The sequence below is a fragment of the Chlorocebus sabaeus genome, chromosome 1, assembly GCF_047675955.1.
Source record: "Chlorocebus sabaeus isolate Y175 chromosome 1, mChlSab1.0.hap1, whole genome shotgun sequence".
Lineage (NCBI taxonomy): Eukaryota > Metazoa > Chordata > Mammalia > Primates > Cercopithecidae > Chlorocebus > Chlorocebus sabaeus.
This window is the reverse complement of record NC_132904.1, coordinates 72,117,646-72,133,900: the sequence shown is the minus strand read 5'-3', so window position 1 is coordinate 72,133,900 and position 16,255 is coordinate 72,117,646. Positions and strand designations below refer to the sequence as shown.

Below are 16,255 nucleotides of genomic sequence, written 5' to 3'. Positions count from 1 at the left end.
GGATCACTACAACCTCCACCTCCTGGGTTCAAGTGATTCTACTGCCTCACCCTCCCAAGTAGCTAGGATTACAGGCACCCTCCACACCACCTAGCTAATTTTTGTATTTTTAGTAAAGATGGGGTTTCACCATGTTGGCCAGGCTGGTCTCGAACCCGTGACCCCAAGTGATCCACCCACCTTGGCCTTCCAAAGTGCTGGGATTACCCGGCCAATTCCCAAATATTTTCTAAATGCAAGATTATGTTACATGCAAATAATGACAGTTTTGTGTCTTCTTTTCTAATCTGTATGCCTTTAACTTCTTTTCTTGTTTTATTTTACTGACTATGGCTGTCAATACAATATTGAATAGAAGGGTTGAAAGTGGGCATCCTTACTTTGTTCCTGATCTTAGAGGGAAAGCATTTGGTCTTTTACCATTGAGTATTATGTTAGTTGTAGGGTTTTTTGTAGATTTCCTCTAGTAAGTTGAGGGAGTTCCCCACTATTTCTAGACTGATGATATTTCTCCTTCCTTCTTTCCTTCCTTCCTTCCTTCCTTTCTCTCTCTCTCTCTCTCTCTCTCTCTCTCTCTCTCTTTCTTTCTTTCTTTCTTTCAAGTACAGATAGGGTTTCATCATGTTGGCAAGGTTGGTCTTGAACTCCTGGCCTCAAGTGATCTGCCTGCCTTGGCCTTCCAACATGCTGGAATTACAAGAGTGAGCCATCACGCCCAGCAATATTTCTTTTTATCATGAAAGGGTGTTAGATTTTGTCACATGCTTTTTCTAAGAATATTGAGATGATCATATGGTTTCTGTTCTTTATTCTGTTACTATATGATATATTACCCTAATTGATTTGGAATGTTAAACTGACCTTGTACTCCTGGGATAAACTTTACTTGGTCATGGTGTTTAAATCTTTTTATGTTGCTGGATTTGATTTGCTAATATTTTGTTAAGAGTTTTCACATATGTGTTCATGAGGAATATTAGCCTATAGTTTTCTTTTCTTGTGATGTCTTTGACTGGCTTGGTATCAAGGTATCAGGGAAATGCTGTCCTCTTAAAATGAGGTGAGAAGCATTCTCTTTTCCTCTACTTTCTTTTTTTTCTTTCTTTCTTTCTTTTTTTTTTTTTCTCTTTTGAGTCAGAGTCTTGCTCTGTCACACAGGCTGGAGTGCAGTGGCACCATCTCTGCTCACTGCAACCTCCACCTCCTGGGCGCAAACCATCCTACCACTTCAGCCTCCCAAGTAGCTGGGACTACAGGCATGCGCCACCACACCCAGCTAATTTGTATGTATTTTTGTAGAAATGGGATTTCACCATGTTGATCAGGCTGGTCTCAAACTCCTGGGCTCAGGTGATCCACCCACCTCGGCCTACCAAAGTACTAGGATTACAAGCTTGAAACAATATGCCCAGCCTCTTTTTCTCTATTTTCTAAAAGAAGTTGTTAGGATTGGTATTTATTTTTTCCTTAACGTTTGATAGAATTCACCAGTAAAACCATCAAGCATCGGACTTTCTTTGTGTAAAGATTTTAAGTTACTAAGAGATATGCACATCAAAACCACAATGGGATACCATCTCATGGCAGTCAGAATGGCAGTTATTAAAAAGTCAAAAAATAACAGATGCTGGTAAGGTTGTGGAGAAAAAGGAATGCCCATACACTGTTGGTGGGAATGTAAATTAGTTCAACCATTGTGGAAGACAATTCCTCAGAGATCTAAAGACAGAAATACCATTCAACCCAGCAATCCCATTACTGGATATATACCCCAATGAATACAAATCATTCTGTTATAAAGACACATACACGTATAAAGACACAGCACTATTCACAATAGCAAAGGCATGGAACCAACCTAAATGCCCATCAATGACAGACTGGATAAAGAAAATGTTGTCCATATTTCTTTTTTTATGTCCTTTGCAGAGACATGGAAGGAACTGGAGGCCATTATCCTTAGCAAACTAACGTAGGAACAGAAAACCAAATACTGCATATTCTCACTTATAAGTGGAAGCTAAATTATGAGAACATATGAAACCATAGAGAGGTACAACACACACTGGGGCCTGTCAGAAGGTGGAAGGTGGGAAGAGGGAGAGGATCAGGAAAAATAACCAGTGAGTTCTAAGCTTAATACATGGGTGATGAAATAGTCTGTACAACAAACCCCTGTGACAAGTTTACCTATGTAACAAACCTATACATGTACCCTTGAACTTAAAAGTTAAAAAATAAATAACAAATAAAAAAGATATGTACAGATTTAAAAAAAGATTTAAAATTATGAATTTAATTTCTGTACCTGATATAGGTTTATTCAGGTTTTCTATTTCTTCTTGAGTCAATTTTTTTTAAAGCAAATAAAACATTCAGATTTTTCTCTTTTTTACAAAAACGTCCATACATACACAGGGTATGGTGTGTCCTAGGAAAGACACACACTAACACGCACGCCTCACTCACGGACACACTTGTGCACACTCCTCACGCACACACTTTCCTGCTTGGCCCCAGGCCTGGACCTCCAAAAGCCTTAAAGACTTTGCCAGAGCAGCCTCCCCTCCTCTATGTTTGTATCTTCTCTCCCACCCTCTCCCCCTCAGCCTGCTTAGTCCTTTGTGAGGCAAGAGTCAGAGCTGTGGTGGGGGAGGCCCCAGAAACAGAGAAGGCTCACGAATCGGGCAGTGGCCGAGGGGTCCCAGGGATATGCTCTGCTTCTGGGGGAGATGAAGGATTTGGCACTATTGGATCAGGAAGCACAGGACTCCTAGAGCACCTGTCGGCTCCACCAGGTCATCAACGGGAGGTCAATGTAGGGGGGCCTCTGGCCAGGGCAGGAGCCAGATAGAGGTCTGCCGGTCTCGACTGTCAGGGAGCTTTGTCTCAGTACCCAGTGGTGTGGGGAAGCTTCCAGAGTCATCTGGGGAAGCAGGTGAGAGGGACTCCCCCTGCACTCAGGGATAAGAGTCAATTTTTTTTTTATTATTTTTTAACAATCTCACTGTGTCGCCCAGGTTGGAGTGCAGTGGTATGATCTTGGCTCACTGCAACTCTGCCTCTCAGCTTCAAGCAACTCTCCTGACTCAGCCTCCCAAGTACCTGAGATTACAGGCGCCCACGACCATGCCTGGCTAATTTTTGTATTTTTAGTAGAGATGGAGTTTCACCATGTTGGTCAGACTGGTCCCAAACTCCTGACCTCAAGTGATCCTCCCACCTCAGCCTCCCAAAGTGCTGGGATTATAGGCGTGAGCCACCACGCCCAGCCAAGAGTCAATTTTATAATTTGCATCTTTCTAAGAATTTGCCTACTTCATGTGTATTGTCAAACTTATTGACATTGAGTTGTTCCCAGTATTCCCTTATAAAACATTTTAAGGTGTAAATTAGCATGGTTCTCAAGAATTCATAAAATGATGTTATTTTTAGTGCCAGCTTTGTTTAAAACACATTAAGTACTTTTTTCAAAAAAAAAAAAAAAAACAGAAACAGGTTTATGGAGTACTTCGCTAGATGTACCATACTGTGTCCTTGGCAGTTTTTACAGAGTTTACTCTCAGAACTCTAGGTTACCCCACTGAAGGAGCAGCACTCCCTCCCACCTTTCAGGGCTTATCTCCCTTCAACATTTCCATTTCCAGTCTAGGGAACCATCTTTCTGCAAGGACGGACACAGATCGTTGGGGACCCAGCTAACCAAAAGAGCGTAGCCTTCTCTCCTCAATCTCAACTGATAACTCTATGGCTTTGTGGCACAACCACCTCAGCATTCCTAGGACTGATAAACCCTGACAGTGATGGGGAAATGGTTATGGGGAAGTTTTCTTACAACCTATCACTTCTCATCTATCTCTTATTTTTTTCTACTTGAGGTTTATTTGTAAGTGTACTTGTCTTAACTCTCACACTCCCCATTCTTATCCTCCACCTCGGACAACTGTAGGTTTTCTCATTCTGCACCATTTTTCTTCCTAGAGTTTCTAATAAATACTGCAATTGAAATTAATTTGTGTAGAATCAAACTGACTCCTAATTTGAGTTTTTGGGGTTTTTTGTTTGTTTGTTTGTTTGTTTTTGGAGACAGAGTCTTGTTCTGTTGCCCAGACTGCAGTGCAGGGGCATGATCTCGGCTCACTGCAACCTCTGCCTCCGAGGTTCAAGCCATTCTCCTGCCTCAGCCTCCTGAGTAGCTGGGATTACAAGCACCCACCATCACACCTGGCTAATTTTTGTATTTTAGTAGAGAGGGGGTTTTACCATGTTGGCCAGGCTGATCTTGAACTCCTGGCCTCAAGATATCCGCCGGCCTCGGCCTCCCAGGGTGCTAGGATCATAGGCATGAGCCACCGTGCCCAGCCTAGTTTAAGCAGTTTTCATTTTTAATTGTCCATCCTCATGGTTTTATATACATTGTTCCTGTGGACTTTCTTTGAATGAGACACTGTTTCCCAGATGTACAAGGGCCTCTAAGCTGCAGGTCACCCGTAACTAGACTTAGATGGCAGCTATATGCAGAATGAGCCATTTACCTAGTACAGGGGCCCAAACCTTGACACCTATCATTGCCAGATGTTACTAATCTTTCTATGTAAGAGAGAGGGAACATTCTTTTCTATTAATTATCTACTCAGATTAGCTTCAAACTTTTCTTTATATACTTGACCATTTTTTGTCTAAGTATGTGCTTTCTCATTTTATGAAATCATCATCCATGGTATACCTGTACTTACTGGATATTAATGGATGAGAAAAATGATCCTAAATAATTAGAATACTGTCATTCTCTATGCAATACTTTTTTCTCCCCTTCACACAAAAGAAACTGAGAACTGTGCACGAGCATGTACACATACATAGATCTTCAAGCTCCTCTCTTGGCCAGGTCATCTCTGGCCGGGAAAAAGCAATCTTCCACTACATTCTAAAAGGAGACAGAAGCTCTCTACACCACTTGCAGCCCTCTAGGCCCCAGGATGTTCTTTGTTTTTAATCTATAGATCCTGCTTCCGTTAACCACCTCCTGACGATAGCTTGGCAACCGACAGCATTCAGCAACTGCCTCCATCAGAGTGCCCAAAGGAGACGGCTTCCCTTCTTCAGGAACACTTTACAATAACAAATGTAGACAAGATTTTTGAACAGAGACTTAACATGTTTCCATGGCAACATAAATTACCTACAAAAATCTGTAGGAAAACTAGACCCTTAAGACTTAAAAGCACTGTCTTCTTCCTTTGTAAAGCAGTCGAGGAATGTCAAAAAATTTTTATGAAGAAGATGGGGAAAGAATTTTATTTTCCCAGGATTTAGATACATAATAAATAATAAATACTTAGACACATAATAAATAAATTCCTCTTCCCTTATGAACAGAGAAATGGGATTTTTGTATGGCCATAGTTGGCAGCAATCCATTATTTATCAAGAAGTGATTTGTACCAATTAACACATGTAGATGTTCTTCACAGCAGTAAAACTTGTTCCTCATATAATTATATTTCCTTGTTTCTTGTAAATGTCAGTGTTTTTCACATTAGCAATGAAAGCACAGGCTCCCCTCTGTTCTTTTACAATACTTTCCAGGGCCAAACCCGCCCACCCCGCTCACTCCTGTTGCCTCCCTCCCTCCCTCTTCTGGGGCCTGGCCTCATCAGTGACAGGCTGTCTTCGGGCTCTCCGTCTATAATTGCTCTTTCAGTATCTCCCCTTGAATGACTGCAAGCAACTATGCTTAAATGGAACAAGGTCTTAAAAAGGGAACATCTGTTTATAGTAGGTACTCAGTATTGGAGATTCAATTAATCAGGCATTTATTGAATGCTACTTTGTTCAAGTCTAACTTGAAATGCACTCAGAAATAAGCCTGGCACTGGAAGCTGCTGCCCAAATTTTGCCCACTCTGGGCACCAGAACGTTGACTGCAGCATTCAGAAGTGTAACAATAGCTGTCACAGATATTTGATTATGTAATTGTTGATCTCTCCCCACCTGACAACAAGGTCTGTGGAGGCAGGGGCTTCATCTGTCTGTACACATTGCATTTCTAGCTCCACGTCTGGAGCACAGAAGAAATGCAGTAATTTTTCTTGAATAAATGACTCTGTAATGAAAGCCAAATACATTTATTATGTGCGTGTCTACCATGGGCTTTGTAATTCTGATATGAATGTCCAGGTCCTCTTCAACTAAAGAACTGCTTTACATTCTTTCTCATTTAACCCCTGCATCAATTCTATGAGTAGGCCGTGTATAAATCCTTTACAAATGAGTTCACCAATGTTCAGAGCAGGCAAGACCTGGCCCATGGGTTAGAGCTAGGATGGATGTATCTCACTCCAGAGCCAGTTCTCTTTCTAGTAACTCATCATCATCATCTGGCCCAGGTTCCATGCTTCTTCTCACCCTGTTAACCTCTGTCTGCACTTCTGAGAAGCTTGCATGTGCTGTGTGCTCTGAGACATCATTTTCTTCTGTGATGGCCTATGTTTCTTTTTTCTGCTTATGACCTCGATCCAAGGCAGTTGCATTGTTATCAGCTTTGCTGCACTGGAGGCTTTGCTATCTTCTAAAGAAGGCTGCAGACCATTCACCCTGTTTCTTACAACAGAGCATGACTTCTCTCCATTAAGGTCATGCTGCAGCTCTGCTGGAAACTTGAACTTCTGTGCTCCACTTACACCAGTATTTTCTGCCTTGCTAAGATGACACAAGTGTTTTAAACCCTTTTTGATGAGAAGAGAAAATTTTCTGATTGGGGTTTGTATTAGAATTTGTTGCTTGTAACAAATTACTCCAAAACTTAGCCACATAAATGGCAATAAATATTTTTGACCTCATAAAGTTTCTAAGGATCAGTAATCCAGGATGGCTTAGCTGGATGGTTCGAGCCCAGGGTCTCTCAGGAAATCATGTCAAGGGTGGTTTGGGTCTTCTAGGACTTTTCACTCCCATGACTTTCGGTAGGAAGCCTCAGTTCCTCCTGACACGGGCCTTTCCACAAGGGCTACTTGAATGTCCTTATGACATGGCAGCTTGCTGCCCCAGAGAGAGTAATCCTGGAGAGGGTACAAGGAGGAGGCGGCAAAGCCTTTAATGATCCACTCTCAGAAGTTATGCACCACCACTCCCACCATCTTCTGTTTGTCAGAAGTGAGTCCCCAAGTCCAACCACACTGAAGAGGAAGGAATTAAGCTCTATGTAAGGTAGAAGTATCAAAGAACTTGTGGGCATATTGTAGGAAGTTATATGGATGCCATGAGATGTTGCATAGCAACTTTAGACCCCCTCCCTGGCTGGAGCAGCCACGGGGAGGTGGGAGCTGCATTCCACATCCCTGTCATAGACATGATGAGACTTACATGGATGCAAAAGGACCGTCTTTACTCTCAGGGATGGCACAGTCTGGAAGGGAAGAAAGTCATCTACACAGGTAGCTTGAGGTAACATATAGCACATTGCATGCTACAGAGAGGTGCAGGTCACAGAAGGAACAGAGAGACCAGATAGGAGGAGTTGAAGGTTGAATGTTGACTCTTCTGAAAACTTTGCCTGATCAGCAAGATCCCAAAGTCCTGCTTTGGCAGCTGCTCTGAATGTGACTATATGGCTGTCCAAAGGTTCTGGAGGAGCAGCCCAAAAAAATCATGCCCACTAAGTCTCCATGAGATGGCTCAAACTGGGCCTGGCTCTGCCATCCCTTAGTAGGGGGTTGAGGGCTGGCCCAGCCTTCTCTCCATAAATTTTCCCAGCACAAATAAGCCATCAAAGAGTCATTTAAACCCAGATCTGAATATATCGATTGAGCCCACTCATCTGCAGTTCACCCACCCACTGGGGGATATCATAGCCCCAGACCCTCCTTCTGCCACTGCAGGATTGTATATGAGATAGGTCATGTTTCAAGGCTCAAATAACAGGGTCCACCAGAGGCTCTGTTGTGGAGGGGACAGCAGGCCTTTGGTGATGCACTTACAGAGCACCCTGTCCCTGTGACTTCTACACATCACAATACTAGAGAAGCTGTGGCATGAGGAGCATCTCTGGGATGTCAGGAGTAGAAACTCACAGATATGGGACCCTCCCAGTGTGCCCAGGGCCTCACTGTGGTGTACACCCAGGCTGACTGAAGGGAATGGCTTTCTTGTGATTACTTCCAGGAGCCAAAGTGGCCATGAGCTTGAAGGACACCAATACAAGCTTGGGTTACACATCCACCCCCAGGTGTGAGCTTTGGAGTCAGGCATTCCCACGCCACCGAGAAGCAAGTGTCTGCCCCATGTAGGGCAGGGAAGGAAGGGCTCAGGAGGAAGTGACATCAGCTGACCAGAAATAAATCTAACAATAGTTACTAACATTAACTGCCCACTGAATGTCAAGCCTTAAATCCTGTGAAGAATGTAAAGAAGATACGGAGTGTGGCCCTGTGTGGCAGCCTAGGGTATGGGAAACAGGCAGGGATTGGAGTCCTAGCCCTGCTCGACCCTAACCTGCAGCCTGACATAGTATACCCCTTTGCAGCCATGCAAATGAGACTGGACTCAAGAGTAGGATTCTGTCATAAAATCCCTTGTCTTATCTTATCCCTTAAGAGAGACAAAATGGACTCATGAAAGAACGGAAGAATGGCATGAAACTGCCTGGTAACCACAAAGATGGCCAGTAAAGTAAATGGACCAGGAGCTGAGAGATGGGAAATTTTGGGTTGAGTAACCCAGGAGAGGTTCCTGGAAGAGGAGACCCCTGAGCTGAGCCTTAAAGAATAGGTAGAATCGGGGCAGGCTGATAGTAGGAGAACACCATCAATGGAGAAACAGTGCTGCCTTGCTCAGAAACTTTCAGCATCTTCCCAGGCATAGCACATGCTTCCAAACATGGCATCCAGGCTCTGTTCTGCCTGGCCTCAGCTCCTATCCAGCCTGGGCACTTTGCACAGTTTCCAAGACCCCACCCTGCACCCTGAACAGCCACCCTGATCAGTTCACCTGCTCTCTGAACCTGCCATACAGACTCAGACTAGTGCCTGAATTCCCTTCATCTGCTTCTCTGCTGACATCCTTCAGTACCCCTTTCCCCAGTCCTCACTCGCCTTCAGAGTTAAGCATTTCTTTCCCTCTTGCCCTCTGAACCCTGTCCCATTTGATTCATTCTGTCTTTTCTTAGGATCACACATGGTCAAGTCTAGATACCTGAACTCTAGACACCTCATCCATGGCTTATACATCCCTGTGGGGCACATTCCATGCCCTTGGCTGGTGTGTGGCAGATGCCAAATGAATGGATGAGTGGATAGATAAATGAATGAATGAATGATCAAGAAAAAATATAGTTGCATAGGAAGGGGAGATCATGTTACAGGGGACCATGAATTTGTCAAGAGGCATTGGGCATGACAGGGCAAGAGTGTGGCCCATATTGCTGTCAGTCTAGCATCTCAGGGCTGGAGGAGCTTAGGTGCCATCTAGCCTGGTCTGTGTCACGTAACTCCTCTACAGCATTGCAGGCAGCAGGCCAGGCGCTGCACAGACACCTCCAGTGAGGGCAGGCCAAGCACACTGCAGCTCTGGCACATTGCCGAAGTGTAGTGGGAAGGCTGTGGGCTGTGGAGCCTGACTGACCTGAGCTCAGACCCCAGTTCTGCTATTTGCTAGTTGCATTGTCTTATTCTAGCCACTTAATCTCTCTGAGCCTTGGTTACCCTCCTTTATAAAAGGGGCATAATAGTACCTGTTCTCAAAGTTGTTACAAGAACTATAGAGAATATACCAATAAAACAAAATCCTCCAGCTTATAAAAGGCAACTGATGAATGGTAGCTAATTTTCTTTCTATGACATAATATTAGTTGCTGCATGTGACTGGAGGTTTTATGGAGAGTTCAAAGAAAGTTCTTTTTTCTTTCTTTTATTTTTTATTTTTTCATTTTTTATTATTTGGCTCATTTTCACACCTTGACAAAGAAGTTTCTAGGAAATGGAATTTGGGCTTAAACCTAACCATCTGTCATAATTACAGTGAACCTGTTCTGCAACTCATTAAAAAGGTCTCATGTGAAGATGACGTACCAGAGTTGTTCAAGATCAGGGGTTACCAAACTTTCCCACAGGGACGTGTCCCACTGATAGTGCTCACAGGTGAGATGCTCCCCAGCCCACAGGGGCCACTGCAGGGATGCAGGAGGTTGCAGAGGCTGGTCTGCAAGAGGTGACCCAGAAGCAGTGCTTAGGAATAGGGTACACATATCTCAGTGCTAGTTCTGGAAGTGGGCAGGGGTGTGACAGAGAATCCAAGTTTCTGCTGTCACATGTTCGAGAGCAAGGTTGTTACTGAATTGGTCCTGGGAGGCCCAGGCCCAAATACCAGGAGCCCATCTAACAGGCAAGGCTTCAGCTCTGAAGGTTAGAGGGAAGGAGGGAGAGACTGTAGCCTATGGCAGGTAATGTTGGCCACAGCCCCAAAGCCCCTAGGCCTGTGTGTAGGGCCAAAATGGTTCAGAAGTCAGGTCAGGAAGGAGGATTGAACCTGGAGAAGTGAGGAGGAGGGATGAGGAAGGGATCCAAGAACAGCCTCATTACTGGGGTAAGTGGGATGCCGTGAACAGAATCAGGAGGGCCTCAACCTCTTTCCAAAGCCCATTTTCCTCCCAATTTCCACGTCTCAGTGGGGGACTACTGCCCCCCAGCCAGAGTCCTGGCATCTCCCCAGATGCCCCCTTGACCTCACCTCCCACCGCTCATGAGTTTCCAAGTCCTGCTCATTCTCTCTCTTGACCCAGCACCCTCTTCTCTGTCCCCTGCTTCCGCCACTTCCTAACTGCACAGTCTCCTGTCTGGCCTCTTGCCTCCACTCTTCCCTTCTGTCTGCTGTTAACACTGCTCTCAAAATTCTCTTTCCAAAACTAACCTGGCCACACTCATCCTTGGCTTGAAATCATTTGGCAACTCTTAGTTACAGTGGAGACTGTCCCCTTAACATGGCTGGCAGGGCCTCATGGCCTGTCTAGCCTCTTATGCCCTTCCCCACTAAATGTGAGCCCAGCCACCCACACTGCCTGCAGGTCCTCACAGGGCCTTTTCCTACTCGCTTGGGTTCCATAGCACCCAGTATCCTGTTAGGCAGACCATAAGCACTCAGTACATATTTTGTGAATAAAGGAATGAATGAATGAATGAGTGAATGAATGAATGAATGCATGAATGGGTGAAAATGAATGATGAGGGAATCCAGGAGGAGAAAATAATTTTTGGCAGGGAAAACAAGATGATTTCGGTCTAGGGACATTGAGTATGAGTTGTTGGTAGGTGTCTTTTTCCATTTTCTGTTGCCTATAACAGAATATCTGAAACTGGGTAATTTATAAGAAATAAAATGTATTCCTTACAGTTCTGGAGCCTGGGAAGTCCAAGGCCAAGGAGACATATCTGGTGAGGACCTTTTTGTTGGTGGGGACTCTGCAGAGTCCTGAGGCAGCACAGGGTGACACATGGCAAGGGGGCCAAGTGTGCCAGCTCAAGTCTCTCTTCCTCTTCTTATAAAAGCCACCAGTCCCACTCCAATGGCAACTCATTGATCAATTACCTATTAATACATTAATCTAGGAATTGGTTAATTAATTCACAAGGGCAGAGCCCTCATTACCCAGTCACCTCTTACAGACCCCACCTTTCAATACTGCCACACTGGGGATGAAGTTTGAACATGAGTTTTAGAGGGGACAAACATTCGAACCATAACAACGGGGCATCTAGGTGGAGGCGCAGGCTGCACTGGAAAGGACAGTCTGAAGCTCAGGGAAGGGTCTCTTAAAAGCCAGTGGTCTCTCTTCACATATGAGCCAGTTCCCCTAGAGAAATACAGAGATCAGGAGGTCAAATAACCAGCAAGCTCAGTATTACCAAATCAGCTTTATCAACTAAGACAGCCTCAGAGCTAGAAGGACATTATAAGGACCTTGTTTGGCCTAATTCTTTCATTTTACAAATGAGAAAACGAATGCTTAGAGCAGGGAAAGGCCTGCCAGCATAAGGCAGTGCTAGCGCGAGAGCCTGCGTGTCTCCATCGCAGTCCAAGCTCTTTCTTCTGCCTCCTGCAGACTCCTTGTTCCTGGTAGTCCTCTCTGAGCCCTGAAGGAGGGAGTCATCAGTGAGGGAGACAGTGGGCCTTGGAAGAACCTAACTCCGCAGATATTCATGCCCTAACTTTTCCTTTCCCACAATGCAGCTTTTTGTACCCCCAAAGGAGAACAGACCCAATAAAGACCCCAGAAGTCACAGAGCTCATGCATTGACTGTCGTGCACTTAACAAACAAGATAGACCCTCGTGACCTCCATCAGGAGCTACATTTTTTAACTCTGTTTTGAACATTGTCAGCCATCTACTCTCCAGCCCTATAACAGATCATAAACAGCTGATTAGAAACCACGAGAGGATTGCAGAGAACAAGAAAACTAACACACTGACTCAAAAAGCAACAGATGAGGATCATTTAGGATAAGGACCAATAGCCATTTATACCAGAGCACATGAAGACGCTCTCACACACACAGACAGCCCAATACAAGTTGTAGTTGTGAACTCCAAATTATGTTCAGTCTGTGTTGCTTACTAAAGATCTGCAAATATTTAGACATTTCACAAGGATGTTCATCTAAAGTAATTAAGATTATTGAAGTTCTGGCACTCCAAGAAGCCAGTCCTCTGCTATTAAAATGGGGGAATTATCCTCAAGGAATCTGGGCAACAAAAGTTCTTCATTATGAAAAAGGGGGGAAGGGAACTGGCATTCATTGATTTCACAACTCTTTAACTTTGCACATAGCAAACACTCAATATTTTTTTACTTCATGAATGACTGAATGGGTTGAGTTTCTTCAGTCTCATTTTCAAGATTGGGAAAAAGAGCCCTGAAGATTAGAATTGCCTCCCCATGGTCACACAGTGTGGAGCTGGGAGCCTGATCTCTTTCTCCAAGGCACAACTGCTATTGCCACAACCTGACCTGGGTCAACTTTGCAAGAAGGGAGATTTGCACTCTTCCTTATGAAAGAGTGAGGCTCACCCTCCAGCCACACTTCAGTCAATACTGCAAGCACTGATGGAGAGCTTGCTGTGTTTGCAGCCCTGTTTCAGGAGCTCTGCTTCCAGCCAGATGATGCTTCATATCACATATGCTTTCTTTGACTAACAGGAATGAATTCAGGGCATGGACGGACATCAAGCCTGTGAAACCAATAAAGGCCAAGCCCCAGTACAAGCCCCCAGATGATAAGATGGTTCATGAGACCAGCTACAGTGCTCAGTTCAAAGGAGAGGCCAGCAAGCCAACAGCAGCTGACAATAAGGTCATTGATCGCAGAAGAATACGCAGCCTCTACAGTGAACCCTTCAAGGAACCCCCAAAGGTGAGACAGAACTTGTAGGAACCCATCAGCACAGCCTGGACCGTAAGGGTTAACTGCAGCAGAGCATGGGGTGGGCTGCTGTCGAATCTGGCCCAGCCCCTATGGACACCTTTGAAATCCCTGCTTCCTCTAAAGCACAGTGAAGACCAGGGCCATCTTCAACAGGAACCTTTGTTAAACTCAAAGGGAATATTTAAGAGGGACATCACCTAAAATAAAGACAGCTTAAAGGCTGGCAGATTTTCAGGGAATTAACTTTCGATTTTGAGAAATCCAGATAAACAGTAGCAGAAAACCTCACCTGAGCCCTAAATCCCCTTGTCTTAAAATAGATGTGCTTGGGCCCCGGAAGGGCTGGCCCAGTATTGCAGGCCCCCATGCCCGGCTCCCCTCCCGCTAGACCATGCCCTGCCTCATCCTTGGCTCCAATCACTGGATCCTTTCTTCCCACCCTAGTCCCTGAAAAGCACCTGCCGTCTCTCATCTTCTCGGGCTAAGCACCATCCACTATGCCTTCTCAGTCTCTCACAATGCACCTGTAGCATCAGCTATAAGATATGTTCCCAGCAATTTGTTACCAAAATGAATGGCTTGTGAAAGTGGACTCAGGGATTTTCCTAAGGTAACATTCCTCCACCTTACGTAGGAGTTTGTGAGCAAAAGAAGCATGTTGGAGATATAGCTGGTGAAGCAGGACTCATACAAGCCATGCAACCTAGCATCTTCTGATGCCAGGCCCCGTGGAATTGTACAAATATCCACTGTCCTCTGTATCATAGCAGAAAATGTCTGAGAACCTAAATAGCTCTGGAACCTAATTAGCCTTTTCTCTGCTTTTGTCTAAAAGTCTTACACTTAAGTGGAGTTTCCTATTTGGTCCAGGACCCGTTTATGGGTAAGGTAACTAACCGACCCAGTTTGCCTGGGATTCTTCCATCTTAGCACTGAAAGTTCTGTGTTCCAGGAAACCTCTCAGTTCCAGACAAACCAGGACGACTGGTTCCTTTCCTTACAGGTCAGGAGTGACTGAAAGCCATTGCACCTCAGTGAGTGAATGATCCAGCCTGTGAGGCCCAGCATCAGCTCTGTCCATCCAGAGATGGGGTGGAACCCAGGGCATGAGATCGGCATTGGACAAAAGAGGACGTAGAGGAGAAAGGAAGGAAAATGAGGGAAACTAAATCTAGAGATAGATGAGGGCTGTGGCCTATTGAAGGGTCACTTTTGGTGACTCCAAAGTTTCCTGAGAAAGAGCAAGCAAGGCCATCTTCTCCAGATGAAGGGGACAGAGTTAGAGGAGGGAGGCTGGGGAGAGTGGAGTGAACTTAGAACAGCTGCTCTGGGGAAAATGGTAGGGGAGCCAGGCAGAGAAGAGGAGCAGAGGGCTGGTGACAGAAAGCCTAGCTGAGACTGGAGACCCCCCTGCCCAAAGCATCTCAGCAAGGACGCTTCTCCATATGGGTGAGCCAGCCTAGAGACAGAAACGGGAAGCCAGTGAGTGCCGCAGTGACCCACCGCCCCAGAACCTCTGCATCTTACATCAACAAAGGTTTATTTCTTATTAATGTCCATTGTGGGTTGGCTGCCACTCTAACCCTCTTCATCTGGGTCTCGGGTGGCAAAGCAGTCTCTCTCTGCTGCAGAGGAAAAGAGAGCACTGGGCAGCACAGGCTGACTCTCAAATCTTCCGCCTGAAGGTGACCCAAGTCACTGCTCACATTTCATTGACTGAAGCAAAATCCTATGCCTGTGGGCGAGTTGAGCAACGTGATGAGGTGTAACTTCCTGCAGGGAGGGGCTCAAATATTGCCCAACAGTGGTATGGCCCACTGCCTGGGGTGGTCGGGGGAAGGCTGGCAGGACAAGGGCGCCCACGTGGCCAGTGAGTGCTGCCAAAGCAACGGAACAGGGAGTTCAGACGGGAGATGCCGAGTGCCCTAATGTCCCTGGGAACACCTTATACACTGTGCTCCACCTGGGCCAACCTCTGTCATTACCGTTATTCCTTAATTAACCATATCTTCTCTCTAAATTCTCTCCCACTCCCCCCCTTTTTGTGTTTCTGTATTTGCCGTCTGTCTCTCCGTGCAGGTGGAGAAACCTAGTGTTCAGAGTTCCAAACCAAAAAAGACCTCAGCGAGCCATAAGCCCACGAGGAAGGCCAAAGACAAGCAGGCGGTGTCAGGCCAGGCTGCCAAGAAAAAGAGCGTGGAGGGCCCGAGTACCACCAAGCCAGACGACAAGGAGCAAAGCAAAGAGATGAACAATAAACTGGCTGAGGCGAAAGAGTAAATTTCCCTGCACTTTCCTTTTACTCTTCTCTCTCTCTCCCTCCCCCCAACTTTTTTTTAAACCAACAAACCAAAAAAGGCCACAAAATTAATTAGAGGCTTCTCATCTGCCTTGGTCCTGAGTGTTCCAGGAGCTCTTTGGTTTGGCTTCTTTTGATGGAAGAATCCTGCTTCACAGACTGAGTGGCAGGCCTCCTCCTGAGGGCAGCCCCTGGAGCACCAGGAAGCATTGCCGCTGGCTGTGCCCTCCCCTGGCACTCCGACTGCATGCTGATGGGCAAGGCAGGCATGTCGGAGAGGCAAAACTAATCTCCCGGCAGTGCTTGGAAGTGTCTGTGGGGTCTCCTCCTCCCAGATCCCCAAGATCTGTGTCACTGGTCGATTTTGAACTTTAGGTACATGTGTCCTTTTCCAGAATTCAGAGGATCGCCACGTGCCACAGAAGCTCAGCCTGGGCTTCAGCAATTGACAAAATTTGAGAAAATGTTAAACAAAAACAACAAAGAAAGAAACAACCTTGGCCTTAACGTCAATAAAAGGGAATTGTGTCTGTTAAGTGG

General features: G+C 45.5%; 1 protein-coding gene across 1 annotated transcript in view; it reads left to right on the top strand.

Moving 5' to 3' along the window:
• Positions 1-16,255, top strand: part of MAP6 (microtubule associated protein 6) — an 80,988-nt gene that overhangs the window by 46,698 nt on the left and 18,035 nt on the right. Inside the window, exons 2-3 of the mRNA XM_008020186.3 lie at positions 13,191-13,404; positions 15,496-15,692. Of these exons, the coding sequence (XP_008018377.2) occupies positions 13,191-13,404; positions 15,496-15,692 (411 nt within the window). The remainder of the gene's footprint in view (positions 1-13,190; positions 13,405-15,495; positions 15,693-16,255) is intronic.